At 59.1% G+C, this 27,516-nt stretch overlaps 3 protein-coding genes and 1 long non-coding RNA gene across 16 annotated transcripts in view; 2 read left to right on the forward strand and 2 right to left on the reverse strand.

The window, feature by feature from the left end:
• The first annotated feature begins 801 nt into the window (after positions 1-801).
• Positions 802-12,837, forward strand: PKN3 (protein kinase N3). Of its 7 annotated transcripts, none has more exons than XR_014828244.1 (23): positions 802-890; positions 2,859-3,087; positions 3,263-3,408; positions 4,425-4,536; positions 4,609-4,736; positions 4,952-5,135; positions 7,134-7,280; positions 7,364-7,473; positions 7,577-7,720; positions 8,151-8,226; positions 8,310-8,478; positions 8,643-8,745; positions 8,862-8,929; positions 9,221-9,284; positions 9,433-9,524; positions 9,713-9,848; positions 9,932-10,108; positions 10,922-10,984; positions 11,134-11,210; positions 11,650-11,792; positions 11,873-11,980; positions 12,116-12,196; positions 12,307-12,837. XR_014828244.1 is itself a non-coding variant. In XM_084997522.1 (23 exons), exons 3-23 carry the CDS (start codon positions 2,943-2,945, stop codon positions 12,517-12,519), a joined length of 2,550 nt encoding a protein of 849 aa, XP_084853648.1. In that variant the 5' UTR covers positions 931-1,220; positions 2,675-2,748; positions 2,859-2,942; the 3' UTR covers positions 12,520-12,837. The 7 variants fall into 7 exon arrangements, 5 of the variants coding, with proteins under 5 accessions (XP_084853637.1, XP_084853632.1, XP_084853650.1 ...); XM_084997522.1 differs by lacking the exons at positions 802-890; positions 9,713-9,848 and adding exons at positions 931-1,220; positions 2,675-2,748; XR_014828254.1 differs by lacking the exon at positions 802-890 and adding an exon at positions 2,015-2,083.
• On the reverse strand, positions 12,767-16,349 carry ZDHHC12 (zDHHC palmitoyltransferase 12). Of its 4 annotated transcripts, XM_084998215.1 has the most exons (6): positions 16,215-16,349; positions 15,812-15,973; positions 14,363-14,499; positions 13,950-14,027; positions 13,616-13,782; positions 12,772-13,429 (listed from the first exon to the last, which is right to left on the reverse strand). In XM_084998215.1, exons 3-6 carry the CDS (start codon positions 14,399-14,401, stop codon positions 13,099-13,101), a joined length of 615 nt encoding a protein of 204 aa, XP_084854341.1. In that variant the 5' UTR covers positions 14,402-14,499; positions 15,812-15,973; positions 16,215-16,349; the 3' UTR covers positions 12,772-13,098. The 4 variants fall into 4 exon arrangements, with proteins under 4 accessions (XP_084854344.1, XP_020925376.1, XP_084854341.1 ...); XM_021069717.2 differs by lacking the exon at positions 15,812-15,973 and having other exon boundaries at positions 12,771-13,429; XM_084998218.1 differs by lacking the exons at positions 14,363-14,499; positions 15,812-15,973 and having other exon boundaries at positions 12,767-13,429.
• LOC146407295 (uncharacterized) lies at positions 15,668-27,513 on the forward strand. Its single transcript, XR_014828891.1, has 3 exons — positions 15,668-15,708; positions 16,566-16,689; positions 23,284-27,513. It is a non-coding gene; the product is annotated as an uncharacterized LOC146407295 (long non-coding RNA).
• ZER1 (zyg-11 related cell cycle regulator) overlaps positions 20,207-27,516 on the reverse strand; it is a 33,196-nt gene continuing 25,886 nt past the window's right edge. For all 4 annotated transcript variants that reach the window (XM_005660496.3, XM_084988650.1, NM_001244486.1 and 1 more), the window contains 4 exon segments: positions 27,305-27,493; positions 26,220-26,317; positions 24,131-24,233; positions 20,207-21,900 (listed from right to left, as the gene is read on the reverse strand). In XM_005660496.3, coding sequence (XP_005660553.1) covers positions 21,843-21,900; positions 24,131-24,233; positions 26,220-26,317; positions 27,305-27,493 — 448 coding nt within the window. In that variant the 3' untranslated portion in view covers positions 20,207-21,842.

Genomic DNA, 27,516 nt, shown 5'->3' on the forward strand with positions numbered 1-27,516 from the left:
TTTGTCCTTTTAGGGCCACACCTGCGGCATATGGAGGTTCCCAGGCTAGGGGTTGAATCGGAGCTGTAGCCGCCGGCCTACACCTGAGCCACAGCAACGCGGGATCCGAGCCGCATCTGCAACCTACACCACAGCTCACGGCAACGCTGGATTCTTAACCCACTGAGCAAGGCCAGGGATCGAACCCACAACCTCATGGTTCCTAGTCGGATTTGTTAACCACTGAGCCACGACGGGAACTCCTGGATTCATTTGTAATTTGGTATAATTTGAGAATTTATTTTCCAACAATTATGTTCTTACAGTGACTATAGACAGGGAGCAACAGGATTAGCCCATTTTACACCAGTGACTGCGGGGTAAAAAAATGACTCGGGGTGGGAGCCAGCGTGCGGTGGGTTCAGAGGAGGAGGAGGCTGACCGGGCCCAGCGTGGACCAGCCACACAGGCACTGCCTGCTCCCCAGCTGGCAGGCAGTGCTGTCCCTCCCACCCCCGGGGCCGGCCCCTCTGGGCGCGCGTGGGGCAACTGGAGAACCCCGTCCTGGGAAATAGCCCTTCCTGTCCTTGTATCCCGGGGTCAGTGCCGCACGGAGCGGGAACTGCGGCCGCAGGTGAAGGCCGCTGGGCTCCAAATCCCTCCCTCGGGGTCAGGAGTTGGGTCCGGGGCGCGGATCCGGCGCGGCCGAGAGGCGGCGCTCGTCCCAGGTCCCGCGAAGGCCAGCGGACCTCCGGAGGGGGCGCCCGATCCCGCGACTCCGGCGCCGCTTCCCGGGAAGTTTTAAGTTTGAAAGCCCTTGGCGGAGGGGCCGGGGCTTCCGGAACCGGAGTGGTCGAGAGGAGGGGCCGAGCGGCCGCAGCGACGCCATGGAGGAGGGGGCGCCGCCGCAGGTGAACGGCGCCGGGAGAGGACCGGCTGTGGGCGCGGGCCGGGGGGGTGGGGGGAGCCTCATTCACCGCCCCGGGCGCCGCGTGCTCCAGCTGTGTCCCCAGCCCCTCCCTGTGCCCCTTTCCAGCCCCTGCTCTGGGCCCCCCTACACCTTGGCAGGGCAGATCTGAGCACGGGGGTTAAGTCCTACGTGCTTCGTGCCCCCTGGGAACGTCCCCATATCACCTCCGAGTGACTCAGAGCCTCCAGTCAAGCCAGCCCAGGAGCCATTTGAATCTGCAGTCAGGGCCACCAGGGTGGGCCCTAAAGTTTCCCCAGATCGGTTCTTCCAGGTGGGACCGAAAGGCATCCGCTGGAAAAGCAAAAGGGGGGGCCCCAGCGGGCGCCGAGGGACTGGTCCTGGGGGGAGAGGAATGTGTGCGGCAGGCAGAGGGGCCCATTGGGCGTACGAGTGGGGTCCTCCCTAGAACCTGCAAGCCAGGCGGGGAGTGGGGACCGGCGGGGGAGGGGCCTAGCCCCGCGCCCAGGCGGGAACCTTCGGGCACACCGAGGGTTCCAGCCGAAATGGCGAGGAGGAGGCGGGGTTCCTGCCGGAGCTGGCAATAGGTTCGCGGTGGACACAGGGACCAAGGCTGTGTGTCTGTTCTTGGGGAGGGAGAGGTGGAGTTCTAGCCCAGAGCAAACGGGGGTGGGGACGTTGGTGTTCCCGATAGGGCCCAGCCCAGAGCCCAAGCCCAGAGGTGTGTGCGCACTTGGCAGGATTCCAGCCCTGAGCAGGCAGGACCCTGGGCTCAGCTAAAGGGTGAGGTGTCCTCAATAAGACTCCTTGAGGGCCCCCACCCCTTGGGCAACTTGCAGGCCTGCGTCTGCCCCCTCCCTCCCCCTTCCTCCGGAGGTCCCTCTGCGTGTTCCAGCAGTGGCTTGTACACATTTTCCGATTTCCTGTTAACCTCCGCCCAGCAGCGGCAGCTGGGTGACTCAGGACCCCGGTGCCGGGCCCCCTGCTCCATGGGATCTTTGTTTGCTCAGGCCCTTGGCTCTGGCCCTCTGGCCTAGGGCCGCCAAAGGATTTCCTGAGGCCCGCCCCTGCCCTCTGACAGGCTGGCCAGTGGGCCAGAGGAGGCCTGGGGTGGGGGGTCCCTGAGGCTGGGGTGGTCACCCCTTCCACTGGGCTCAGGCGATGGAGAGCCGAGAGGTAAGACAGAGGCCCTTGGAGAGTCCTTGAGGTGGGGGCGTCCGTCATGGGTTACCCCGGGCTGAGGTTGGCTTTGGCACCGCTTGGTTGGAAGTGGCCTCTGGGAAGGAGGTTTCCTCTTTCTTGCTCCCACCTGGGGTGAAGCATGAAAGAGCCTTCTCCTTCCTGCCAGGAGCTGAGCCGGGAGTGGAGCCCCCCCCATCCCAAGACCTCCTCAGCTCCTCTGTGCCTCTGCTTTGCCGCCTGAGGCTTTGGAACGTCAGGGGAACAGCCCTGGCTTCTACTGCGTGATTTCGGAGGTCCCTGTGCAGTGCCGAGCCTCTTTTCTGACCCCCAGACCTCGGCCTGGATCCTAGACTTAGAGCAGTCTGCTTAAGCGTGGCTGGCAGGGAGAGGCTGGCGCCCACTTTCTCTGTGTAGTGACCTTGGGCAAACTACTTAACCTGTGTCTCAGTTTCTTCATCTGTAAAGTGGGGATAATAACTGCACCTCCCTCATGGGCTTGCTATCAAGACTGACAAGGTAATGTCTGCAAAGCGCTCAGACCAGAATAGCATGTAAACGTTACCAATTCCCCCCCTTCCCCTCTAGTGGCTGAGGACAGGAGCCTGGGCTGGATCAATGGCCTTGGGGTTCCCGTCTGGCTTAGGGATACTGGCTCTAAGGTCAGAGATGCTTCCCAGACCCTGTGTGTCCGTCCTGGCCCCCCACCCCACCCCAGTCTGAGATGGTGGAGGGGGGCACTGGGAGGCCTGACTCCTCTGCCTTTGCACAGCCCGGGGCGGGCCCACGGCCTCCAGAGGACGAGAAAGAGCTGATCCGCCGGGCCATCCAGAAGGAGCTGAAAATCAAGGAGGGTATGGAGAACCTGAGGCGGGTGGCCACAGACCGCCGCCACCTGGGCCACGTGCAGCAGCTGCTGCGCTCCTCCAACCGCCGCCTGGAGCAACTGCACGGGGAACTGCGGGAGCTGCATGCCCGCATCCTGCTGCCCGGCCCTGCTGGTGAGTGACGAGTCTGGGCAGCCTCCTCGGGACAGGAGGCGGCAGGCTGACCCAGCTGCTTGGCCTTGACCCTGAGCACTCTCAGAAGCCTCTTCAGGTAGTCTCTGCCCAGGAAGCCAGGGGGGGTCTGGGCGCTGGGTGAAGGCTTCCTGTGCCCCACACTCTGTGCACACAGAACCCGCGGCCTCAGGATCTCGGCCGCTGGCAGAGCAGCCAAGGGCCCGGTACCTGGAGGCTCTACAGAGGCAGCTGCAGGTAGAACTGAAGGTCAAGCAGGGAGCCGAGAACATGACCCACACGTGTGCCAGTGGCACCCCCAAGGTAAGGCCCCTGGCATCTGCTGGGAAGAGATTTGGCCCCCAGAAGATGAGGGAAGGGGGTGATCAGCCCCTATTCTGATAGGGAAATGCAGCCCAGCCATTGACCCTGTAAGGGAGACACTCCCAAATCCAGTCTGACGGGGGAGGAACAGCTCTGAGTCTCAGCTGGGTGGCAAAGGCGTGGCTCGAACTCCTAGTCTAACAGAGGAGGCAAAACGCCAGTCTAATGGGGAATCCCAGCCCAAATCCCAAGTCTGGTAGGGAAGGCCCAGCAGCACGATGTGGAAGCTCGCCCTGATCTAATAAGGGGGGCTTGACCTTAGCCCTTCCTGGTCTGGTCTGATGGGGGAACTCTGCCCCAGACCCAGTCTAAAAGGGGAGGCTTGGAAGTTCTCTTTATGGCTCAGCGGTAACGTGCCCCTCTAGTATCCATGAGGATGCAGGTTCGATCCCTGGCCTCGCTCAGTGGGTTAAGGATCCGGCATTGCTGTGGCTGATTTGACCACAGCAGCTCTAGCTCTGATTTGACCCCCTAGCCTAGGCACTTCTATATGCTTCGGGTGCAGCCCTAAAAAGCAAAAAAAAAAAAAAAAAAAAAAAAAAGTAGGAGTTCCCATCATGGCTCAGCAGACATGAACCTGACTAGCATCCATGAGGACGCACGTTCAATCCCTGGCCTCATTCAGTGGGTTAAGGATCCAGTGTTGCTGTGAGCTGTGGTGCAGGTTGCAGACATGGCTTGGATCCTGCGGTGGCTGTGCCAGAGGCTGGCGGCTACAGCTCTGATTGGACCCCTAGCCTGGGAACCTCCATATGCCGCAAGTGCAGCCCTCAAAAGACATAAATAATAAATAAATAATTTAAAAGGGAGGCTTGGCTGTAGTGTCTGGCCTACTGAGGGAGGGAGGCTTAGCTTGAACCCTAGACTGATGAAAGAGGCTTGCTCCAGTTCCCTGTCTGACCAGGGAGCCTCTGGCCTAGTCCTGGCCTGATGCGGCATATGTCACAACCCCCTAGGAGAGGAAGCTTCTGGCAGCCGCCCAGCAGATGCTACAGGACAGCCAGCTGAAGGTGGCCCTGCTGCGAATGAAGATCAGCAGCCTGGAGGCCAGCGGGTCCCCTGAGGCGGGTGAGGCCTTGAGAAGTGGGGATAGGCACAGCCGGGCAGGGCATGAGCCTGAGGGCTGACCCCCTTTCCCAGGTCCTGAGCTGCTGGTGGAGGAGCTGCAGCACCGACTACGTGTGGAGGCTGCTGTGGCCGAGGGCGCCAAGAACGTGGTGAAGCTGCTTGGGAGCCGGCGAACGCAGGACCGCAAGGGGCTGGCTGAGGTCAGACCAAGGTCGCCTCCCATTGCTGCTCCTCCAAGGGGCACCACCCTCTGCAGTGGCGGGAGACACCGCTGGACTGGCTGTGTAGGGTGGCAGTGAGGAAACGGGGCACATTCTTGCCCAGACCTCATCCTGGGTGTCTCCGGGTGGCCAGAGCCCCTGCCCCCCGCCGGTACCCCAAGGGCCTGTATCCCCTCCCTGTATCCCTTCTGTAGGCTCAGGCCCAGCTCCAGGAATCCTCCCAGAAACTGGACCTCCTACGGCTGGCCTTGGAGCAGCTGCTGGGGGGACTGCCTCCTGCCCACCCTCTGCGCGGCAGAGTGGCCCGGGAGCTGAGGACTGCCATGTCTGGGAACCCCCAGCCGTCGGGGACACTCGTGAAGCCCACCGCCGTGACAGGTAGCCGGAAGTCCTGCCTACTTCAGGCCTCTCCTTCCCTTCCAGGGAGGCCCCGGAAACACAGTGGGGAAGGATTTTTGGAGAAGACGTCCCATCCTGGCTTCACCCTCCCCTCTTTGTGTGACCTTGTGCAACTGACATGCCCTCTCCAAACCTCCGTTTATCAAGCTGTCAAACGGGGGTGACAACAGCACTCACTACCTAAGGTTGCTGCAAAAATTCAGTGAGTGGTTGCAGGTGAAATGCTGAGCACAGTGTGAGCACTGCTGGTGCGGTCAGTGGAGCTATTAGTTAAGTGAGAAATCCTGATAGTACCTTAAAGTGCCAGTGTTCGGGAGCTCACAGCCCTGGAGGCCGTGATAGACAATCCTGGGCAGTTTGGGCTATTAAAGTCCTTTTTTTTTTTTCCTTATGGCTGTACTCGCAACATATGGGAGTTCCTAGGCCAGGGACTGAATCCTAGCTGCAGCTGTGGCAACTTTGTATCCTTTAACCCACCGCATCAGGCTGGGGATCGAACCTGTGCCCCTGCAGTGAACTGAGCTGCTGCAGTTGGATTCTTAACCCACTGTGCCATAGTGGGAACTCCAGAAATTTATTTCTTGTCTGAGCTGGATCTATCTCCTTGTAGTGGCAGCCAAAATGCAATCAACAAATAATCTGACAGGGAGTTGCCTAGGGGTCTAGTGGTTAGGACTCAGTTCTTTCTCTGCTGTGGCCTAGGTTCAGTCTCTTGTCTGGGAACTGAGATCCCATGTCAAGCAACTTTAAGCCATGGTCAAAAGAAAAAAATCTGACAGTGTCTTGCCTGAGACCCAGTGCCAACCAGAGAGCCCAGCCCCTGCCCCGCAGATCTGGTGCAAAGTAGATAGGCCACATCCCTTTGTGAACAGAGCCGAGAAGTGGCAGTACAGGGGCTAGATGGGCCCCTCACCTGGCCTTGGGGAATCAAGGAATGCTTCCTGGAAGAGGTGTCTAAATTTGGCTTTGAAGGACTTATTGGAGTTGGCCAAGTAGACAAATTAGAGTAGACAGGGAGGCTTAGGATTCTGGAGTTCCCATCGTAGCTCAGCGGTAATGAGCCTGGCTAGTATCCATGAAGATGCAAGTTTGATCCCTGGCCTTGTTTGGCGGGTTAAGGATCTGGCGTTGCTGTGGGCTGTGGCGTAGGTCGCAGGCATGGCTTGGATCTGGCGTTGTTGTGGCTGTGGTGCAAGCCAGCAGCTGCAGCTCCGATTTGACCCCTAGCCTGGGAACTTCCATATGCTGCGGGTGTGGCCCTAAACAAAATAAAATAAAAGGCCTAGGAGTCAGGTACTTCGGGGTCACCCTATGTCTTATCTCCTGGCTAAATACTGACCTTCCTCCAGTCTTTCTTCCTAAGATCGTCTTCCCATCCTGGGCACTGCCGCGGTTTATAAGGTCCCTCGGAGTGTAACCTCTGGGCCCAGACTCCCTAAATGGCAGTGCTCTTCAGTCCAGTGTATGTCCTTGAAAGCTGCTAGAGTTCCACTGCCGCTTCCCCCCTTTGAAGGACAAATCTTGAATGACCCTAAAAATGAATCCACTTGGTTGGCAAAACACGCTTGTACACTTTGCAGGAGGTAGGGCTGAGCTGGTGCCCCTTTCCATCAGGATGGACAGCCTGGCATCCCTCTCCTCCCTGCACCTCTCACCCCTGCACCTCTCAGCCCAGGTTCTCCCTGGGCCCTGAGCCCTGGGCAGCGTGTCCCCACGCCCTGGGGCCCCGTGCAACCTGGCTGAGCTCTGAGTCTCACACCTCTGCCACAGGGTCCCGGCTTCTTCCAGCACCCTCCCCTGGGGAGGGTGCTCAGGAGGGGAGGGCTAGTTGGGCTGCTGTGAAGCTGGCAGGTGGCTGCCGAGGCCTAATGTGGGCCGGGTGTGGGTTGAGCTACCTCCAGGAGAGGGTAGCATTCCTGGGGTCCCGGAGACCCTTGCAGGATGGCACCTGATGTCCCCCATCATGCTCCTCCTCAGGGACACTGCAGGTCCACCTCCTAGGCTGTGAGCAGTTGTTGACAGCTGTGCCTGGACGCTCCCCAGCCGCTGCGCTGGCCGGGAGCCCCTCCCAGGGCTGGCTTCGGAGCAGGGCCAAGCAGCAGCGTGGCGGAGGCGAGCTGGCCAGTGAGTAGGGGGCACGGGGAGCTGGGGGAGCAGAAGAGGACCCCGCTCCTGGCCTTCCCTGAGTCCCGGTTCTGGCCCGGCAGGTGAGGTGCTGGCTGTACTGAAGGTGGACAATCGTGTCGTGGGCCAGACGGGCTGGGGACCTGTGTCCAAGGAGTCCTGGGAGCAGACCTTTGTCATCCCCCTGGAGCGGGTGAGGCTGGCCCTTGTGTGGTCAGATGTGCCCGTGGGCCACGGGGTGGGCAACCGGCCAGGTAGGGACTGCTCCACCCCTCACCCTGGCCTCCCCACTGCAGGCCCGAGAGCTGGAGATTGGGGTGCACTGGCGGGACTGGCGGCAGCTGTGCGGCGTGGCCTTCCTGAGGCTGGAGGACTTCCTGGACAATGCCTGTCACCAGCTCTCCCTCAACTTGGTGCCGCAGGGGCTTCTCTTTGCCCAGGTGCCCACTGGCCCCTGCCCTCTGACCTCGTGGGCCCCTGGCTCCGTTGGAGCCCAAGGCCCTCCATGAGCGCCTCTGTGCCACCTGCCCACCCACACACGGGAGTGGAAATTAAGGCCCAGCGGGAGGGAGCTCTAGGAAGGAGGGATTCCCAGCTTCTCTCTGAGTTTCACAGGAGCCAGAGGCCTGCATCCTTGTCCGCCCTGCCTCGTGGGTACTCTGGACAAGTCGCTCTTTCCTCTGGGCCTCAGTTTCCCCACTGGCACCAAGAAGGATGTGGATTCCAGTTCTCTGCGTCCTTCTGGCTCTTGCCTCTGTTGACTTGGGCTCAGGCTGGGATCCTGGAGGCTGAGGAGGTGGCCGTGGCAGGTGGGGTGGGAGGGGACTCGTCTTCAGCCCCGTCTCACCCCGCCCCCGCCACCCCCTGCAGGTGACCTTCTGTGACCCTGTCATTGAGAGGAGGCCCCGACTGCAGAGGCAGAAACGTATTTTCTCCAAACGCAGAGGTGTGGAATGAAGAGGGCCGTGCGAAGAGGGAGCAGGGCTGGGGTGTCAGGAGACCCCGGGACTGAGTCCCCCTTCACCCCAGGTCAGGACTTCCTGAGGGCGTCCCAGATGAACCTCAGCATGGCGGCCTGGGGGCGCCTGGTCATGAACCTGCTGCCCCCCTGCAGCTCCCCAAGCACAATCAGTCCCCCGAAAGGGTGTTCCCAGACCCCAACCACACCCCGGGGGGCTGCTGACCCTGCCTCGCCCAGGTAAGGAGCCACACCCCAGGCTGCCTGCTTCTCTGCGATGTCCTCGCGCCTCCCCAGAGGCAGGGGGACCCTCCGACCCATCTGTCTGTCTCGCACGGCTGTGTGTCCACCCCGCAGCTCTCCCGTCTGCCAGTGCCCGGTCCTGTGTCTGCTTCCTCCTACAGCAATTTTCCACCCAAGAAGTCCCCCTTGCGAGAAGAGATCCAACCCCCACCCAAGCCCCCTCGCCTCTACCTGCCCCAGGAGCCGACCCCCGAGGAGATGCCGGTGAGGGGTGGAGGCGGGGCTGGTACCCCCTGGGGGCTGCCTGGGCAGGGGTGGCAGGGCTGGAGGGAAAGAGGGGAGAAAGCCCCACCCCACCCCGGACCCCTCTGCCCTCACAGCGCACCAAGCGGCCCCACATGGAGCCCAGGACTCGACCCGCGCCGTCTCTGCCAGCCTCGGCCCCCAGGTAGGGACACAGTTCGGGTTTGAGACAGTTCCCCAGTCCCTGGAGTGCTTCCCTGTCGGACGTTCGCACATCGCCCCGCGCTCCTTGGCTCGCTGTCAGGTTCTCACTCGCTGAACCCGCATGGCTGAGTTCAGCCTGCCTAAGAGAGTCCAGGAAACCAGAGTCCTACGAGCCCCCCGCCCCCTACAGGTGGGGGACAGTCCAGGACCTGGCGTGGAGGGTTTGGAGCAGCTCCTGGTGGAGGCCCAGCCCCCTGGTCCTGGGGGGCTTCCTGTACCCTCTCTCTTGCAGGAAACCCCCCCGGCTTCAGGACTTCCGCTGCTTGGCTGTGCTGGGCCGGGGCCACTTCGGGAAGGTAGTGGGCTGAGGAGGGTACAGTGGATGGGGGTGGACAGGGCCCAGGACATTAGCTGGGGGACCCTGGGGGCTGTGGGGCTGTGGGAGGAGGGGGAGGCAGACGCCTCTCCTGCCCACCTGGAGCCCAGCCTCTCTCTGGTCCCCAGGTCCTCCTGGTCCAATTCAAGGGGACAGGGCAGTATTATGCCATCAAAGCACTGAAGAAGCAGGAGGTGCTGAGCCGAGAGGAGATAGAGAGGTGAGTCCTGAGGCCGAGGCGTGTGGGTCTGGACACCTGGAGACCTCCCCAGAATGACAGGCCTGGCCTGGTGGCCCCAGAAGGCAGCCGAATGCTACTGGGGCTTTGAGGAGGTGACCCTATGGGGCCAGCCAGGCCCGGGTTCCCTTTTTAGCAACTGCCGTTGTTAACTCTGTGCCCTTGGGCAGGTCCCCTCTTCCTTGCACCTCAGTTTCCTCATCTGTGAAATGGGAACAGGGTGGTTGGACAGGTTCAACGACCCATGAGAACTCCTGATGCCTGCCCGGCACTGGGACTTCCAGGCCAGTGAGCCAAGTGTGTTGTGTGAGTGACAGGGCACGGCTGGGGTGTTTTCCTTCCTTTGGGGGTTCCCTCCTTCCCTCTAAAACCCATGCCCTCCCCTGCAGCCTGTACTGTGAGAAGCGGATCCTGGAGGCTGTGGGGCGCACAGGGCACCCCTTCCTGCTCTCCCTCCTTGCCTGCTTCCAGACCTCCAGCCACGCCTGCTTCGTGACCGAGTTCGCGCCTGGTGGCGACCTCATGATGCACATCCATGAGGATGTCTTCCCTGAGCCCCAGGCCCGGTGGGTTTCCAGCTCTCTGGTCTGCCTTCCCTGGGCACCCAGCCCCTTCATCCTGCTTTCTCCAGGGTGCCCATCAGCAGAAGAGCATGGAGTCAGGGAGGCCCTGGTTCAAATCCTTGTTATCAACCCTCATAGCATTTGCGACCTTGCATCTGTCTTTGTAGCTATGACTTGGACTTATAACGACCCTTTCATCAGCTTATTGCATAAGTGAAGGTAATATTGATAAACTGCCCAGCCCAGGGACTGTGAGCAGTGATTGACAGCTGGAGTTGTTACTTGTTTTCTTTCTTTCTTTTTTTTGGGGGGGGGGCTGAATCTGAGGCATTTGGACGTTCCCTGGCCTGGGGTCAAACCTTCACCACAGAATGCTGCTGTGTCCCAAGCCACAGCGGTGACAATGCTGGTTCCTTAACCTGCTGAGCCGCCAGGGAACTCCCTGGAGTTATTTCTTGCCCAGCAGAGGATGGGCTCTGGACCCCCCCCAGTTCACTTATCCGCTCTGTCACTAGCCGTGTGACCCTGGGCGAGACATTTACCAGGAGTCTCGGATCCTCATTGGAAAAATAGGCATGATGGGCTTCAGTGGGCAGCTGCTGGGAGGATGCCAGGGCAGGTGTGAGCACGTTCCGTGTCATCCCTGGCACAATTGCAGAGCCCTGGAAGGGTATGCTGTTAGCTGGAGGAGCCCCGCCCTCGCCACACATCTGACTCTGGCTGGGACATCTGGGGTCCCCAGGCCCTGGCCATCCTGGTGCCTCCCTGCCCCCCACAGTCCTGGGCCTGAACCCTCCCCCACCCAACCCCCTCCAGGTTCTACCTGGCCTGTGTAGTCCTGGGACTGCAGTTCTTACACGAGCAGAAGATCATTTACAGGTAACTTGCCCCCGAGGGGCTGGGGAGCGGATGAGGAACAGAGGCTACCCTCCTCCTGGGCTGCCCTTGGGTGGGGCTGCTCTTTCCTGGGCATCAGTGCTCCTCAGCCCCTTCGATCTACACCCCTCCCCGCCCCCCGTTGCCCTCAGAGACCTGAAGTTGGATAACCTTCTGCTGGATGCCCAGGGTTTCCTGAAGATTGCCGACTTTGGGCTGTGTAAGGAAGGTGGGTGCCTCCTGCCCAGGATCCCACGTCCTCTGGCCTTGCTTGCTCAGCCCAGGCCCGGGGTGGTGGGCAAATGGCACCTCCTGGGAAATCTGCTTACTTGGACCTCATTCCACAGCCCAGCTAGAAAGATTGGCTCTTCCTTCCCAGGCCCAGGAGCTCAGAAAAAGCCTCTTGCCCTTGGGAGGGAGAGCCTGGGCTAGGAGAGGGCGCTGCGTTCTGAGCTCTGTGTGACCTTGGCATGCAAGCTTGGCTGAGACTGAGATTCCTCATTAGGCAGATGGCAGAGACGTGTCCCCACTGCCAAGAGTGTGGGGCAGGGCTCGGCACGGGCTTCAGTTCGTGGGGTCCTAAGGCTTGGTCGTTGAGTCTCCCCACTGCAGAGGCTGCTGTGGATGCGAGATACCACGCTGGCATCAGTGTGAATGTTGCTTTGCAGGGATCGGCTTTGGGGACCGGACGAGCACCTTCTGCGGCACCCCAGAGTTCCTGGCCCCCGAAGTGCTGACCCAGGAGGCCTACACGCGGGCTGTGGACTGGTGGGGGCTGGGTGTGCTGCTCTATGAGATGCTGGTGGGCGAGGTGAGTGCTGGGTGGGGGCTTCCAGGTCGGGGAGGGGTGGGGGTGGCCCCCGGGCACCCTGCTGACCGCCATCCCTGCAGTGCCCGTTCCCAGGGGACACAGAGGAGGAGGTGTTTGACTGCATCGTCAATACCGATGCCCCCTACCCCCGCTTCCTGTCGGTGCAGGGGCTTGAGCTCATTCAGAAGGTAATCACTGTGGGGTCCAGGGCTGGGCTGGACGGTGCCCTCGGGACCCCCCCCCACCCAAGAGGTTGGGGGAGGGGGAGGCGGGCAGGGCCTTGGGGCCAAATGCCCTGATTGAGCATCTGTCCGCTTGCCCAGCTCCTCCAGAAGTGCCCGGAGAAGCGCCTGGGGGCAGGCGAGCGAGACGCCGAGGAGATCAAGACACAGCCTTTCTTCAGGGTGAGTGGCCAGGGCCTCAGTGGTCCTGGCGCCTGGCACAGCGGGAGTCATTGAGGGCTCACGGGGGCGGCTGTTCCCATCGTCTCAGGCGCCTTTGCCCTCGCCCCCAGACCACCGACTGGCAGGCCCTGCTCGCCCGTGCCGTCCAGCCCCCCTTCGTGCCCACGCTCTGCAGCCCCACAGACCTGCGCTACTTCGAGGGCGAGTTCACGGGGCTGCCGCCTGCGCTGACCCCGCCTGACCCCCGCAGCCCCCTCACCGCCCGCCAACAGGCCGCCTTCCAGGACTTTGACTTCGTGTCCGAGCGATTCCTGGAGCCCTGAAGACCTCCCAGCATCACCACTCGCTGCCCCCAGGCTGTTAGAATTCCCACTGGCCCACCGGTCTGCCCGTCTGGGCGCCTTGCCCTGTAGGCCCAGCCTGGCCTGGTGTTGATGTGCCCTTGGGACTCGAGGTGGCAGGCACAGGGCTACCGTCGTGGGCTGCGCTCAGTCACTGGGCAAAGTGCTGCCCTCCGCCCCCCTCCCGCTGACCCCTCCTGTGTCCCCCTGGACCAGAAAGGTGGCACAGTGAGGAGTGGTCTGGCTTTTTTTTTTTAATACTTGACTTACTTTATGGATTATTAAATATATAAAACTGTGCACTGGAGGCAGCCTGGCTTGGAGTGGGGGGGGTGGGCCTCTCCGAAGCCCGGGTCCTTTTGTGCCTGAGCCCCCGACCCCCGACAGGTCCTCTTCCTCCCCTTCTGCCTCAAGAGGGCAGGGCCGCCCACCCAGGCAGGGTTCTGTCCTTCAGCTCCGCCTCGAGGCCCGGGAGGAGTGGGCAGGAGTAGGGGGCCGACCCCACCTGGTGCAGCCCCTCTGGTCTTCAGGCACGAGATGGTGGCCCGGCCTCCAGCGACCCTAAACAGCCTGGCTGCTGCCATCCCGCTCTTCCTCCTCCTCCTCGGCCCACAGGGTCTCCCAGGACCCCGAGGGCCATCCACAGAAGAAGTGGGCCAGGTTGCGGGTCAGGCCGCGGTCGAAGGGGTTGCCGGGGCGCTGGCGGAGGTAGGCGATGCGGTGGGAAGAGATGAACTCCCAGGTGGTGGTGTTACTGGCCACCAGGTAGAGGTGTGAGGCCAAGAGCAGGCCGGCCACCAGGGAGAAGAGGGACAGCAGCAGGAAGGTGGCCAACAGGAGCCCGCTGGACCGCAGCCAGAGCCCCCAGGGCTGGAAGAAGCGGAGGCCAGACCTGCAGGGAAGGAGAAAGGCTGGGACCCGGAGCTGGGGGAGGGCGGGGGTGCCCGACGGAGCCCCCAGGTGGGCAGCCACCTGGGAGAGGGCCCGAGGCCCCTGAAGAGGGAGCCTGGCGCTCTACACGCCTGGTGGGTGCATGCTCCCTTCCCCGCCCCACACCCAGGGTGCTGGGGGAACCCACCATGCCAGGTACAGGCCCCACAGAAGCACCACCAGCTGCAGCGCCAGGTAGGCCACAAAGAGCGGGTGGTTGCGCTCCCCCACGCAGTTCTCCATCCAGGGGCAGTGGTGGTCGTAGCGGCGGACACAGCGCCGGCACTCACGGCAGTGCCGGGCCCGCAGGGGTTGCTGTGGGCACAGAGGGAGGCAGGCCTCAACACCCACTCCCCTCTGGGCCCGACAGTGAGGGTGGGAGGTCAGGTCTCGCATCTGGGAGGCCTCCCTGGAGGAGGGGTGAAGCCAAGGAGTCTCAACCTCCCCTCCACCCATCCCACGGAGGCCCCTGCCTCACCCACCAGCACCATGCAGAATCTGCAGCGCCGAAGGGGGATGGCCTGAGGAACCATGGCTGTCTGTTCTTCCTTGGCCTCCTCCTGAAAATGGGGGGGGGACAGAGGATAAGACAGGCTCCCCTTGGGAGGCGGATGACACTGGTGGGTATCTCCCTTGGGGGCCAGCTTAGCTCTGGGTGTGCCCATTTGAGTGGGGTCAAGTGCCTTGGACTGTGTGAAGCTGTGTGACCTTTGCCAGTGGCTTTCCCTCTCTGGGCCTTGGCAATTTTCTCATTGTAGTAGGATGGGGCTCTAGGACTGGCAAGATTCCCTGGGGTTCTCGATGAAAGCCCTCAGCACCAAGTCTAGCATGAGACCCATTCCTGGGGCCCTAAGTTCCCTGTTGGAGGGAGGAGGGGTGCAGGGCCCCCAGTTACCTGGGGCTGGGGAAGGACATTCACGTATCCTGGGTCCATGAGTGACACAGCCAGGTAAAGCAGCAGGGAGCCCAGCACCAGGAGCAGGAAGGTGAGGGGCAGGAGCAGCTCCCCCTGCTCTTCCCACTGCCGCAGTGCTGGAGAGGCCAGAGAGGGAGAGTGAGACCCGGGCGGTGGAACAGAGAGTGCAGGGGTGGGGTGTTGCTGGAGGTGGGAAGTGTGTCACCCTGGCTGAGCAAAGGCCTGGAGACGGGGTTTGACTGATGGTCGGGTGTGGCCACTGCATAGGGTACAGAGGGAGAAGTCCAGGTCCAGAAGAGGAAAAAAAAAGTTTGTCTGTGCTCTCTCTAGAGGGCAATAGGGAACCATGGAAGGTTACAGGATCAGCTTTTTTCAGGTCTGCACCTGCAGTATATGAAGATTCCCAGGCTAGGGGTCGAATCACAGCAACATGGGATCTGAGCCACATCTGCAACCTACTCCGAAGCTTGCAGCAACACTGGATCCTTAACCCACTGAACGAGGCCAAGGGTCCAACCTGTATCCTCATGGACACAATGTTGGGTTCTTAACCCACTTAGCCACAATGGGAACACCCAAATCTGTTTCTTTCTTCCTTTTTTTTTTTTTTTTTTTTTGGTATTTTAAGAATTAAAAAACAATTTTTTTAAATTATAGTTGATTGACAATAGATCTGTTTCTGAAAGCACCCCCCTCTTCCTGCTGGAGTAAAGATGGATCAGAGGGGAAGCCTGGAGGCCTACCCAGGGGGGTTGGACAAAGCAAGGGCAGGATGGGTGGAGAAGGAGAGATGGACAGGAGGCAGTAAGGGGGTGAAGGGGCCAGACTTGACTGGATGTGTGGGAGAGTTCGGGAAAGAGGTCCAAGGGGTTTGTCTCTGAGATGGGGAGAGACGGGTGGGTCTGAGATGCCCCAGACAGAGATAGAGGGGGGCGGGGCCACAAGGCTGGGATGCTGCAGGGGGTTAACAGGGGAGCCCAGGTTGGGAAGGATCCAGCCCATGGAGGTGACTGAAGGTTTGGCAGAGATAGGGGCGCTGAGGAGGGAGGGTCAGGAGACAGCCAGAGCAGAGTATGGACAACTCTGGTGCCCCTTGGTTGTAAAAGGGAGCAGAGAAGGAGAAGGAAGGGGGATCGCATGGGGAGACAGAGCAGGTTTTTAGACTAAAGGGTGAAGGCAGCGGAGGAGACCTGAGAAGGTCTTGGGAGGAATGCCCCAGGTCCAGGGGTTTAGGCTGGAGCAAGGAAGGAGGAGTTGGGGTGTGGTGGGAGTGGTGGTGGTAGTGAGGAAGGGTGAGAACTTGAGGGGGAGCTGGCCTGTGGCAGGTAAGGGTGGGAGTGGGTCCGTGGGTGAATGAGTGCCATCAGGGGACCAATCAAGAATGAGGACATGGGGGGCAGGCTGCTCTCCTGTGGGGTGTTCTCTTGCCTGAGGTCGGGGAGCCTGGACTTGGGCAGCTAGTGACCACGGGCGTGAGCAGGAGGCCAGTCCTTCACCTAGTTGATCCTTGGAATTTTGGGAGTCAATTCCTAGGAAGGGTTGGGCGGTGGGTAGGAGATGAGGCCGGATCTGGTGGGCACCGGGTGGGTCCTGGAATAGACAGGGTATCCGGCAGGGATCAGGATGATTCTGGGGTTAGTTAGGGATCACCTGGGTATTAGGCGGAAAGTAGGTGGCTCTAGGAATGAGAGATGGGGAGGGAGCCTCAGGAGCTGGAAGAGACCGGGTGAATCCCAGGATCTCGGTTTCGGCAGGGGACTCAGTGAGACTCAAACGTCAGGGGAACCACGCGGGATAGGGTAGGTCCGGGGTCGCGCGGGGTCCGGCTCACCGGTATCATGCAGGAACAGCACCAGCGTGATCCCCCAGGTCAGCACGGTGTGCCCGGTCCGCACCAGGACCCCAGGGCTGAGGAGCGCCCAGGGCGCCATGGCCTCGGCCCGGGGCCCCACCCGGAAGAAGCGCCCAGAGGGGCGGGCCCTCCGAGCGAGAAGGCCCCCGGTTACCCAGGGATTGGCTGATCCGGGCGGTGGGCGGGGCCGTCGTGGGTTAGAGAGGCTACCTATTGGGCAACGGCTGCAGCCGAATAAGCCCTCGAGCCAACAGGTGCCTGGAGAGGCTGAGGGCGGGGCCGGCGCGCGCGCAGCCGGTAACTCCCCCAACCCCCCCCCGCCCCCACCAGCCAGGTAAGTTTCGAAAGCCGAGTAGTCGCGAGGCTTCATCCCATCCTACTGGACTTCCACCACCCGCCCAAATTCCACAGTCTCATGCAGGCGTGCGGCTCCCTGGGCGCTTCAAATCTCCAGGTATTGTGTCTCCAGGTTGCAGAATTGTGTCCCGTTGAAAGATGTGATGAGCAAGACCTTGAGGGGGGCAGGAGTCGCCCACTGGTGCCCCTTAGTGACACCCTATTCGTCGTCAGATGTTGCAAATGGGTGAGAGCAGAGTGGAGGTCCCTGGTGTCGATTCTATGAGAGGCCCAACTTGGGTCAGGGCCAGAAATACCAGAGCATTGGAGTTCCCGCTGTGGCATCGTGTAAGAACCCGACTGCAGCGCCTCGGGTTGCTGTGGAGGCGCAGGTTCCATCCCCTACCCCTGGAGTGGGTTAAAGGATCCAACCTTGTGGCAGCTGTGGCATAGGTCACAGCTGCATCTCGGATTCAATTCCTGGCCTAGGAAGTTCCACATGCTGCTGGTGTGGCTATAAAATAATTTAAAAGAAAAGAAAGAAAAAAAGAAGAAATTCCAGCACTGCCTCTTCCTATCCGTTTATAATTTGCTTGGGCAAATTACTGAAACCACTCGAAGCTCTGTTGTCTGTCTGTGCAGTGGGAATGATAATGGTGCCCCCGCTGATGTGGCTGGAGCATCACAGAATGGAATATGGTGTCTAGTCGAAGACCATCCTGTCTCCCCCACTCTAAGGCAGCACCCACACCCTCCTGACTTGCTCAACCCAAGGCATCAGGCTGTCTGCCATGAAACCTCATCATTCACTGCTCACACTGCACCGAGAGGTCCCTAGGGCCTTCCCCCCATCTTCCTCCCTCTGACACCAGTCCAGGTGTCAGAGAAGGTCCAGGAAGATGGATCTTTCTCCATCAGATTGTCACACACCCCCCGCCCCCACCAAGGCAGGATACTTTTCTGACATTTGCTGTTTTTGTCAACTCAACCTCCCTTTCATATCCAGTGTGGTTTTGGAGAAACCGTTTCCCTCACTCCATCGGGTGGTGGGATGCAGAGTGCGCATGTCAGAATGCCAAATATGGTTTCCATCTCATTATCCCCAGTGATTGGTCCTAATCAAAATCATTCCATGAGACTCTTCTATAGATGCTGAGAGAGAAAGGGGCATTCTTTTTTGTTTTGAAGGAGAAAAGAATAGCTCTATTTCTTTGCCAGGCATAGGGGGACAGAGCAGGGCTCTTGCCTTCAAAAACTGTGCATCGTGAAAGGGGCATTCTTTTGGATCTCAAGAATAAGGAATAGGATATAATGGCGATTGGCAGCTGGCTTTATGCTGTGTGGAGAGAAACTCTGGCAGGAGAGAAGGATGCCAATTGTAAGAGCCACAGAGATAAGCGGCACAGAAAGAGGGAGCAAGAGGCAGTCTTAACAACATTGGGCCCCTAGATCCAACTATGCCTGAAGCTGATGTTAATGCTAGAGTCCCAGCTGCATTAATCAATGAATTTCCTACCACCTTTGACTAACCAGGGTAAGTGTTTGAGCTAAGTGTCTCTCACCTGCAACTCTTTTTTTTGCGGGGGAGGACAGCTGGAGCATGTGGAGTTCATCAGGCTAGGGGCTGAATCAGAGCTGCAGCTGCAGGACTACGCCGCAGCAACTCAGGACCGAGCAGACAGTCTGCAACATAGACCAGAGCTTGGGGCAAAACCGGATCCCCGACCCACTGAGCGAGGCCACGGATCAAACCTGCATCCTCATGGATACTAGTCGGGTTTGTAACCCACTGAGCCACAACAGGAACTCCATGGATAGATTTTAATCATAATATGCTACTGCAATAAGGAAGAGGATCCAGCATGAACTGAATGCCACTTTGATTTGTATAGGGGTGACTGGGTATTTTAAAGGGAGGATGAGGGGGTTGAGATGGGGAAGGGCAGAAGCCTGGAGAGACTCAGTGAAAAATTAAAGAGTGAGTCGGGGCAGATGCTGATTAGGCCAGCTGTGTCTGCTAGCTGGCAATGATTGAAGGTGGGTTTTTTTTCTCCCACAGAGACTGGGAGACAGAGATCTGATCCTTCCTGATGATTACTTATTAAAGGGGTGGCTTTCAGGTCCTTGTAGGAGATAGAGATACAGCTCAGAGGGCCAGAGGAAGATCTCACAGTTGTAAGCCCTTTCTAGTAAGTGTTCTAAGAAGGAGTGGTTAAGGGCCTGTGGTCAGGTATTAGTTAAAACAAGGTAAATTCTGGAGTTCCCGTCGTGGCTCAGTGGTTAATGAATCCGACTGAACCATGAGGTTGCGGGTTCGATCCCTGGCCTTGCTCAATGGGTTAAGGATCTGGCGTTGCCGTCAGCTGTGGTGTCAGCTGCAGATGTGGCTCGGATCCCGCATTGCTGTGGCTGTGGTGTAGGCCAGCGGCTACAGCTCCGATTGGACCCCTAGCCTGGGAACCTCCATATGCCGTGGGAACGGCCCTAAAAATGGCGAAAAGACCAAAAAAACCAAGGTAAATTCTTTGGGCAGGCTGGAGCTTTCTCAGGCAGGCCCTTTAAGGAGGGCTGGGGTCATCCTAGGGACGTGACCTTGAGCTTTTAGAAACCGTGTTAGTGTTTAAGTCTTTCAGGGTCAGAGGAGGAGGTGGACAAAGTCACTTGTGCTGAAGGGTCTGCAGTTTTTATAGGTCAAGGCTGGGGCCTGGTGGAGAAGAGGGCTTGGAGCCTGGCTCACAGTTGGGTCAAGGAGAGAATTTTTGTCACTGGGTGCGGGGGACACACCCACCTGGCACGTGTGAGAAAGGAGTCCCTTGATCTGGGACCCGCGTCCAGGCTGTTCTTTGGGAAGCGCTCTATCCCACTGGGTGCAGCCTCAGAGGTCCTTTAGGGGCACAGAGGGCACTGGTGGTAGGTGTCAACCAGGACTGTCACAGGCAAAGCCAGGTCACCTCATGATTGGGCCCTGGTTCTGCCAGCACCCCTGATCTCCTTCACTCTGTGGTGGCCACGTGGGCTGCTTCATGGTTCTCCCTCCAAGGCCCTTCCCCTGGCAGGGCCTCCATCCAGGAAGATGCCCTTTCCCTGCGCACCCCCCCCACCAGCCAGGCCTGGCAGCCTCGTCTTGTCACCAGATTCAGCTCACTTCCCCCTGACTCCATGTTGTCTCTTGTCTGCTCACGGGCTCTTTTCTCTCCCTCAAGGGCTGTGGCCCTGTTACCTCCAGCCTTTCCCGACCCCTGCCCACTGCCATCAGCCCCCAGGAGAGGCCTGCTCTGTGCTCCCTTCTCCCTGATGCTGGCACATGGGGTCACAGTCTCACATTTAACCTTGGTCCCTTCCATGAGATAGCCATTCTGCATCCTGGCAGGGGCCCTGTTGGTCTGTTGCCAGCTGTACCCTCAGGGTCCGGGCACCGGGGTGTGGAGTGTCTGCAGAAGCAAAACAGGTGCTCCAGCCCAATCGATCTGCCACTTGTCCCCAGTGTGCAGTCGACCGGCCCTCTGGGCTGGGCTGGAAACCAACCCACCATCCCCTCCCCACCACAAATCCCACACCCGGGCCCACTGCCTGAGCTGGCCCAGGCCCCTCTCCACATCCCACCCCTTCGGCAAAAAAGACACTTTGCTCTTCTCCACTTTGCACAAAAATGTATTTCTGTGACATCCCAAAGTACAGACATTTATCCAGGCCCCGGGCGGTAAAGCAATGCGATGTGAGCTCTGCCCGGGGTCTGGCTCAGGCCACGTGAGCATGGAAGGGAGGGGCAGACGTGGCCCATCTGCTAAGCGGAGGGACTCAGGGCAGCTGCCCCTGCCCAGGGCTGGGAGGGGAAGGCCCCAGGGGAAAAAGGCCAGGTTCCTCTCCCCTGGGTGACTCATCCAGCCTGTCCTGTCTGGAGGCAGCCACAGGCCCAGGGAAGGAGGGAGAAGAAAAGCCACCCCTCAAGGGCCACCTGCAGAGTCGGCTCTGCTCCCAGGCCCCTTGTCCCAGAGGGGCCTTCTCACCGCCGTCGGTCCCACGAGAAGCAACTCGGAGTGACGCCGAGGGAGGACCACGGGGTGTTCTGAGATACAGTTTGTGGCTCACACTTCTCTGAAACACAGCACAGAGGTTTCCAAGGGAAGCCTGGGGGCAGAGCGGGAGGCGAGCGGGAAGGGCTCCAGAGGGCCGAGCCGGCCACTGCAGGCCCTGCCAAACGCTGGTCTGGAGGTGTCTGCCTCTTGCCACCACCCGGCAAGGCTGGCGTGGGGACCTCCTGCCTGGGAGAGAGGCGTGGGGTCCTGTGGGCAGCGGGGCAGGCAGGGGAGAATGAGGCAGGCTCAGTTCTGCTGGTGGGGTGCCTGGGCACCATGGGTGCTGCGGGCAATGGGGGTGGGGAGGGAGGGAGCAAGCCCCTGGCCCCACAAGGTGCTGGCTTCCAGGGCTGGGGGCAGGTTCTGGATATGTTTGGCAGAAGGGGCAGTGGAATCTGCCCGAGTTCTGACCAGCCCTGGGCTGGGGACTTCAACGGCCTGGGACCTGGTGGGAGACTAGGAGGCAGCCTCCGTAGCAGCGTGGCCTCAGGCAGGCCTGGCCCAAGGGCAGCAGAGCCACTGTGGGCCCTGCTCCTTGGGGGCCCTCCAGGGCTGGGGCCACCTGGATCTAGGCAGGTGGCTCACTTCCCTGCCCCAGAGGCCCATAGCCGGGAGCACCAAGGCATCTGGGAGACCCAGTGGGGTTACTTCTAATCCCCAAACCCCATCAGCTGCACCCAGGAACCTAGATGGGGTTCTCAGGCTTTGGTGGGCGGGTCAGGGTGCTAGAGTGGGCTGGCAAAGCCCGCCGCCTCTCCTAAGAGGGGGTGAGGCTGGGCTCTGAGATTCCAGGGCAAGGGCCGGACACTCACAACGTTAGAGGCATTTAGTTTGGCAGGGGCAGGAGTGAGTGTGGCAGCGATGAAGGCTTCGAGTTGGGGCTTGAGAATGGCCAAGGAAGCTGCAAGGACTCAGGGAGTGTTTCTTTTGTTTTTGTACAGAAATCATACACACAAAACTTCACACTTCCTAACCAAAAAAAAAAAAATAATATATATATAATATATATATAATATATATATCTCACTAATGTTAAGGAAAAGCGTCGGTTGTGCAAAAGTCCCCCTGTGTCCCCTCCATCCAGTGGGAGGCTCCCCGAGTGGGCATCTGCCAGCGGGGCCGCTTGAGAGCGCGTCCTCCCGGCCCGTGGTCCGGAGCCGCGGCAGCTGTGGGGGCAGCTGTGGGGCGGAGGCCTCTATCTGGACGTGTCCATGTTCTCCTCTTTAAAGTTACTGCAGTGCTCAATCACCTTGCTGGAGACAATGGGAGAAGGAGGGTTGGAGGGCGGGCGGGTCGGGGTGGGCCTAGCCCCTCCCGGCTGATCAGGCTGCCGGCTTTGTTAGCAGGTGGGAAACCGTGATGCTGACACCCAGTGAGATGATGTGTACAAAGTGGCTGGCGGAGGGGCCGGTGTCTGTGGGGCACCCAGGAAACGGTACTTGTGGCCGCAAATACCATCAGCTCCCTGTGCTGCCCTCCTACCTCCCCAGGTCCCCCTTCCCACCTCTCAGCTCCAGGGCATCTGTGCTTAGGGGCTTCCCTGAGTGAGCTCAGGCCTGACCTCCAAAACCTCTGGTCCCTTCTTCAGCAACATCTTCCTTCCTCACTTTTTCCCTGCACACCCAGGCCTTTTTCTTCCCGACCATCTACTGGTGGTCCCCAAACTGGCTGCACATGAGGTTCTCCCAGAGATCCTGATCCAGCAGCAGGGCCGGGCAGGGCCAGGGCAGCTGTGCTGGCCCAAGTACAAAGGCCCAACGCCCTGCAGCGGCCAGGTCCCAGCGCCACGTTTGGGAAGCACCGCTCGTGCTCAGATCTCCAGTCTCTCTCCCACTCTCATCTGGCTCTTGGGAGCTGCTGTCCTGCTTCTGTCAGGTGTCACCCTGAACCCAGGACAGCCTTCCCAGGGTTCACACTGAGCTTCTAGCCTGGGAGAGTTGGTGTGTTCGCTGCAGCTTCCATGTGCTCAAGAGGTGCCGCAATGCCTTCTGGGAAGTAGGGATGCCTGGAGTGGGACAGGACCCTTGTTTGGGCCGAGCACCCTCACTGTCATTCACATCCTGCCATCGGGGTGGCCAGCCTTGTTACACATCTCAGGACTTCCAAAGATGTCCAACGTGATGGGGGTAGGTTATGGGTTAGTCTTACCCAGTACTTTTCAGATCTCCTAGGAGCCCTGCTGATAATGCATATTCCCAGCCCACTGCCCAGGCCCACTGGAAAAGAAAATCTAGGGGCGGGGCCTGCACGTTTTTAATGATTTTTTTTTTTTTTTGTCTGTGCCTGTAGCGCATGGAAATTCTTGGGCTAGGGGTTGAACCCACGCCACAGCAGTGACAATGCTGGGTCCTTAACCCACTAAGCCACTAGGGAGCTCCTTTAACAATCTTTTCAGGTGATTCTTTAGGGAGATTAAGTTGGAGGAGCACTCATTTTACCATTCTCAAACTCAGAGAAATCTATCACTTAATGTTTAAGCAGTACTTTCTGCCGAAAATAACTATAGAAAGAGCCGACACTCCCCAGTCCAGTGAGTCGATGGGTGGGGAGCGTCTGAGCTCCGGGCCCCTCTCTGATGGTGTTCTTCCTTCTACACTGTTTACAACGGGGGTGAACTTAACTACGCTCCCTTCTAGAATGGATCCTGGAGAAGGCAAGGTCGTTACTACTGACTGCAACACGTGGCATCCCTAAGGGTCCCTCCTGCACACTGACCGGTGCCAGATGCCAGCAGAAGACATCTGAGACAGGAGGAAAACCACGCAGCAGCAGAAGGCCTGATGGCCCTGCCGGATCTGGGACCTGCACATTCAGAAACTCATAGGCATTCTGCCTGATCCTTAGGATGTATTTTACATACTGTGTTCTCCCTTCTTTTTTTTTTTTTTTTTGGCTTTTTTTTTAGGGCCATACCCGTGGCATATGAAGGTTCCTAGGCTCGGGGTCTAATTGGAGCTACAGCTGCCAACCTACACCAGAGCCACAGCAACACGGGATCCGAGCTGCATCTGCAACCTACACCACAACTCATGGCAACGCCTGATCCTTAACCCACTGAGCGAGGCCAGGGATCAAACCCAAACCTCATGGTTCCTAGTCGGATTCATTTCCGCTTCGCCACGATGGGAACTCCCGTGTCCTCCCTTTAGTTGGAATATCTTTGGCCAGAAATAATGGCCAGTTCTGGCTGGACTTGCTAATGCCCAGCGATGAGAGGATAGGATTTGCTGGGAATAAAAGAAAACAAAGCTTACAAATGAGGGCCATGATGCTTCTTTGTTCAGAGCCTGCTCATCCAGTTTCCGGCGGGGCCATCATGACACTCCGGGAGGCCCCAGCAGGACGTCAGCATGCTGTCACCTCCACACCCAAAGCGCCAAGCTGGCCCTGGGAGTTTCAGCTGTTCCCAGCCCCGAGAGGGTCCGGCTGTGTCCCTCGTCCCCCAGCTCTGGGCTCCGAGCAGGAGCCCTGCCAGCGTCTTACCGGGCCATCTCCTTGGTCTCCTGCCTCGCGGTGGCCATCTTGATCACGTCCCTCAGGAGAGGCATCCCACCTTCTTTGATCAGCAGGGGGCAGTACTTGTCCGCTGTGGGGGAGGGGCAGGTGCAGGTGAGCAGGGAGGGTCTCCCATCCGCCGGCTGCCCGGAAGCCCACCCTTGCTGTGAGGACTGCCCTCCCGGGGCCTGAGGGGGGGCGCTGCTGCAACTGGGCACGAGCCGCCTTTGCCCAGCCCCTGAGGCCACCAGGGGGATGCAAAGGGTGACTCTCTCGGACGCTTCCATTCGTTGCGTCACAGTGGCACGTTCCCCCCAAATGTCACCCAGGCACGTGCCTTCTATTCTCTGAGTAGTTTTTGTAAAAACAGAGCTTCCTGTAAGCACTGCAATGGACTCAGGAACCTGTATCTATAACCGAGTACCTCTAGTGCTCCCGGGACCAGCCTGGATGGAACCGCTGGGTCTACCTATAGGGTGGCTTCATGCTTCACGCCAACAAAGAGCATTCTAGGCTTGGTATCCTGGTGTGTACACTCCACGGAGAACACAGGCATTTCAATGGCCCTTCAGCACCTCTGTGCAACAGAAGCTTTTTTGCTTTTTTCTTTTTTTCTTTTTTTTTGCTTTTTGGGGCTGCATCCGTGGCACATAGAGGTTCCCAGGCTAGGGGTCCAATCAGAGCTACAGCTGCCTGGCCTATGCCACAGCCACAGCAACTCAGGATCCGAGCCACGTCTGACCCACACCATAGCTCATGGCAACGCCAGATCCTTAACTCACTGAGCAAGGCCAGGGATCGAACCCACAACCTCATGGTTCCTAGTCGGATTCATTTCCGCTGCACCACAATGGGAATTCCCGATAGGAGCTATTTTTATCATTTCCATTTAATGATGAAAGAGCTGAGGTTCAGCGAGATGAAGTAATTCATTTAAAGTCACTCTAGAGGCTTGTCTGAGGGAGTCCCAGCTCAGGACACTTCCTCTGTGCTGCCTCTTTGAGGTAAGGTGCTCGTTTTAGTAAGACCAATCTTAAGGAATGATTTTTAAAAAGACCAGTTGCAAGCAGCTTATTGAACAGCTGGTATGTGCCAAGCACTCTTCTAAGCACTTTATACAGGCCCTGTTTCACAGCAATCCTATGAGGAAATACTATTATCTCATTTTAAGGATGAGGAAAATGAGGCACAGAGAGGTTGAGGAACCTGCTCCAAGTAACACAGCAAGTGGCAGAACCAGGTTTCAAACCCAGTCTTTCCCCAGGGCCTGCACTCTTATTCGCTCTGCCAGTAACAGGCCTGAGCCGCATGTGGCCCTGGGGCTTAGGGCTTTCTGCTGCTTCCCTCTTCACATCAATTTTTTTTTTTTTTTTTTTTGCCTCACCCATGGCATGTGGAAGTTCCTGGGCCGGGAATTGAACCTGAGCCACAGCATCAACCAGAGCCACAGCTGTCATGATGCCAGACCTTTAACCGCTATGCCATAGGGGAACTCCCTCACGTCAATCTTATGAAGTAGCTGTTACTACATTTTGCAGAGGAGGAAACCAAAGCCCGGAGAGGTTAGGTAACTGCATGAGGTCACACAAGCAGTGACGGTGAGAACTAGGGTCAAACCTGGCCTGCCTGCAAAGTCTCTTAGAGTTGCGCCCTCTTTCCCCTCCCCCAAAGCCACCGGGCAGTGGGCAGTTCAGGCTCTTCTAAGAGAGGGTGCGAGTCTCTGAGGAAGTGAGTGTTTTTAAGTCTCTCCTCTTCCCTCAGGGGTTCGTTCTCGGCTGGGGTTGGTCTTAGTCTGCCTCACAGGAGGCATGGAGAGCTTGGACTCTTGGCTCAGGTGGAAGCAGGACACAGCAAGAAAGCTGCCTGGGATGTCCAGATGGGCCAGGGCTGCCTGTGGGGACGAGCCAGGGGCCAGCCATGACGCTGGCATCCCACCGCTGTGGGCAAGCGGAGGGCCGTGTGCCGAGGCGCAGACGCCGACACCAGCTCTCCCGCTGCTGCCACCCAGGCCGTCGCCTCCTGGAGGCGGGTCTGCTCTCAGCGCACAGGTGGTCAAAGGGCAAGAGGGCACACTCACGGTAGACAGACACCAAGTTGTACAGGGCCCAGGTGGCCCAATGCTGGCTGACAGGCGAGATGCCCTGGGGAAGGAGGCGAAGGATTGGCTCAAATGACCTGTAGGAAGAAAAATCGAGGTCACTTTTGAGGCTGGGCATTGGCGGGGTGGGGGAGGGTTCACTGCCTCTTGTTGGAGGTTTCTCCTCAGTGGAGGGTCCTGTGACAAGCAGGCCAGTGGAGGCAGCAGGGAGGGGCCTGGGGGCGTCTGGCCCTCCAGCCCACTGCAGGCTCCACAAAGGGAGCTCCCCCGGGACAGAGGTCAGGCGTGTGGACTCACAAGGGAGGTGGTGCTGGAGCTGGGGCCCCAGCAGGGAGGAGGGCCCAGGCTGGGGCGGGGGGCGAGGCGCCCAGGGAAGCAGAGGAGAGGGACAGCACGCCCTGTAAAGGCCTTCCACGGGCCATCTGGGGTCATTGTCCCAAAGCCTGAAAACTGTACGTGCAGCCCTGGGCCCCGGCCAGTGACTCCACGTCACCTCTCATCGGTACCGAGTATCGGCCAAGCGGAGGATGAGCCTGGTCCCCCCAACGTGGGGGTTCAGCTTCAACATCCATCATACAGGGTGGCCCGGCCGCATGTGGAAAGGGACCCAGGCATAAAATGACAAGGGAGACCCAGAGCTTGTGGCTGCAAATTCAGTCACGAGACAGTAAGACTTGATGCCAGTTGGAGTGAAGGTAATTAAATCCGTGCCGAGAAAAACTGCTAGAAGGGGAGATGCCACAATGGTCGAGGGGATTCTCTTTCAGGGAATGAATGGTTTCCGTTTTGTTTCCTGTTGTGTGTCTGTGTTGCCTCGTTTTTTTCCCCACAACTAAACAGGTATCAAATGTTTGTAAACTGTAGGCTCTGGGCCCATGCAGGTTTGGATGTGTGAACGAGGCACGGTGCTGTAGAGGTGTGATGTGTGCCTTTCCGCGCTCTGCTGGTGGTGGGCTACACTCCGAGTAGCAGGACCGGGAGAAGGGCACGCAGCTCTGAGCAGACCTGGTTGGAATGGGCACGCGTGCGGCCCCTGCCCTGCCCCACCCCGCCCCAGCCCTCACCTGTAATTGATATTTCTCCGGGAGTTGATGTCCCAGCTCTGGATGGCTGCCCACATGCGCTCCTCCACCTCCTCCCGCTGGGGCTCACAGATGCCCCAGGCCTCAGGCCCATCAAACATGATGTGGGAGAGGACGCCACAGGCGTTGTAGGAAACCTCAATCCCATCGGCCTTGCTCTCGAGGAGGTTGCTGCCAAGATGAAAGAAAAATGC

Source organism: Sus scrofa, chromosome 1 (genome assembly GCF_054392235.1).
Source record: "Sus scrofa isolate SSC_HxYL_T2T_F1_AM1 chromosome 1, Sscrofa_HxYL_maternal_Yorkshire_Landrace_v2.0, whole genome shotgun sequence".
NCBI classification, from domain to species: domain Eukaryota; kingdom Metazoa; phylum Chordata; class Mammalia; order Artiodactyla; family Suidae; genus Sus; species Sus scrofa.

Coding starts and splice junctions, on each gene's coding strand:
- PKN3 (XM_084997506.1), top strand. CDS start 867: ATGGAGGAGGGGGCGCCGCCGCAG. Junction 5,136..7,133: donor GAAGCCCACCGCCGTGACAG/GTAGCCGGAAGT, acceptor GCTCCTCCTCAG/GGACACTGCAGGTCCACCTC. Junction 8,930..9,220: donor CTGCCAGCCTCGGCCCCCAG/GTAGGGACACAG, acceptor TCTCTCTTGCAG/GAAACCCCCCCGGCTTCAGG.
- ZDHHC12 (XM_021069717.2), bottom strand. CDS start 16,314: ATGGCGCCCTGGGCGCTCCTCAGCCCTGGGGTCCTGGTGCGGACCGGG. Junction 14,500..16,214: donor GCTGTTCCTGCATGATACCG/GTGAGCCGGACC, acceptor TGGCCTCTCCAG/CACTGCGGCAGTGGGAAGAG. Junction 13,430..13,615: donor TGGGGCCTGTACCTGGCATG/GTGGGTTCCCCC, acceptor CCTTCCCTGCAG/GTCTGGCCTCCGCTTCTTCC.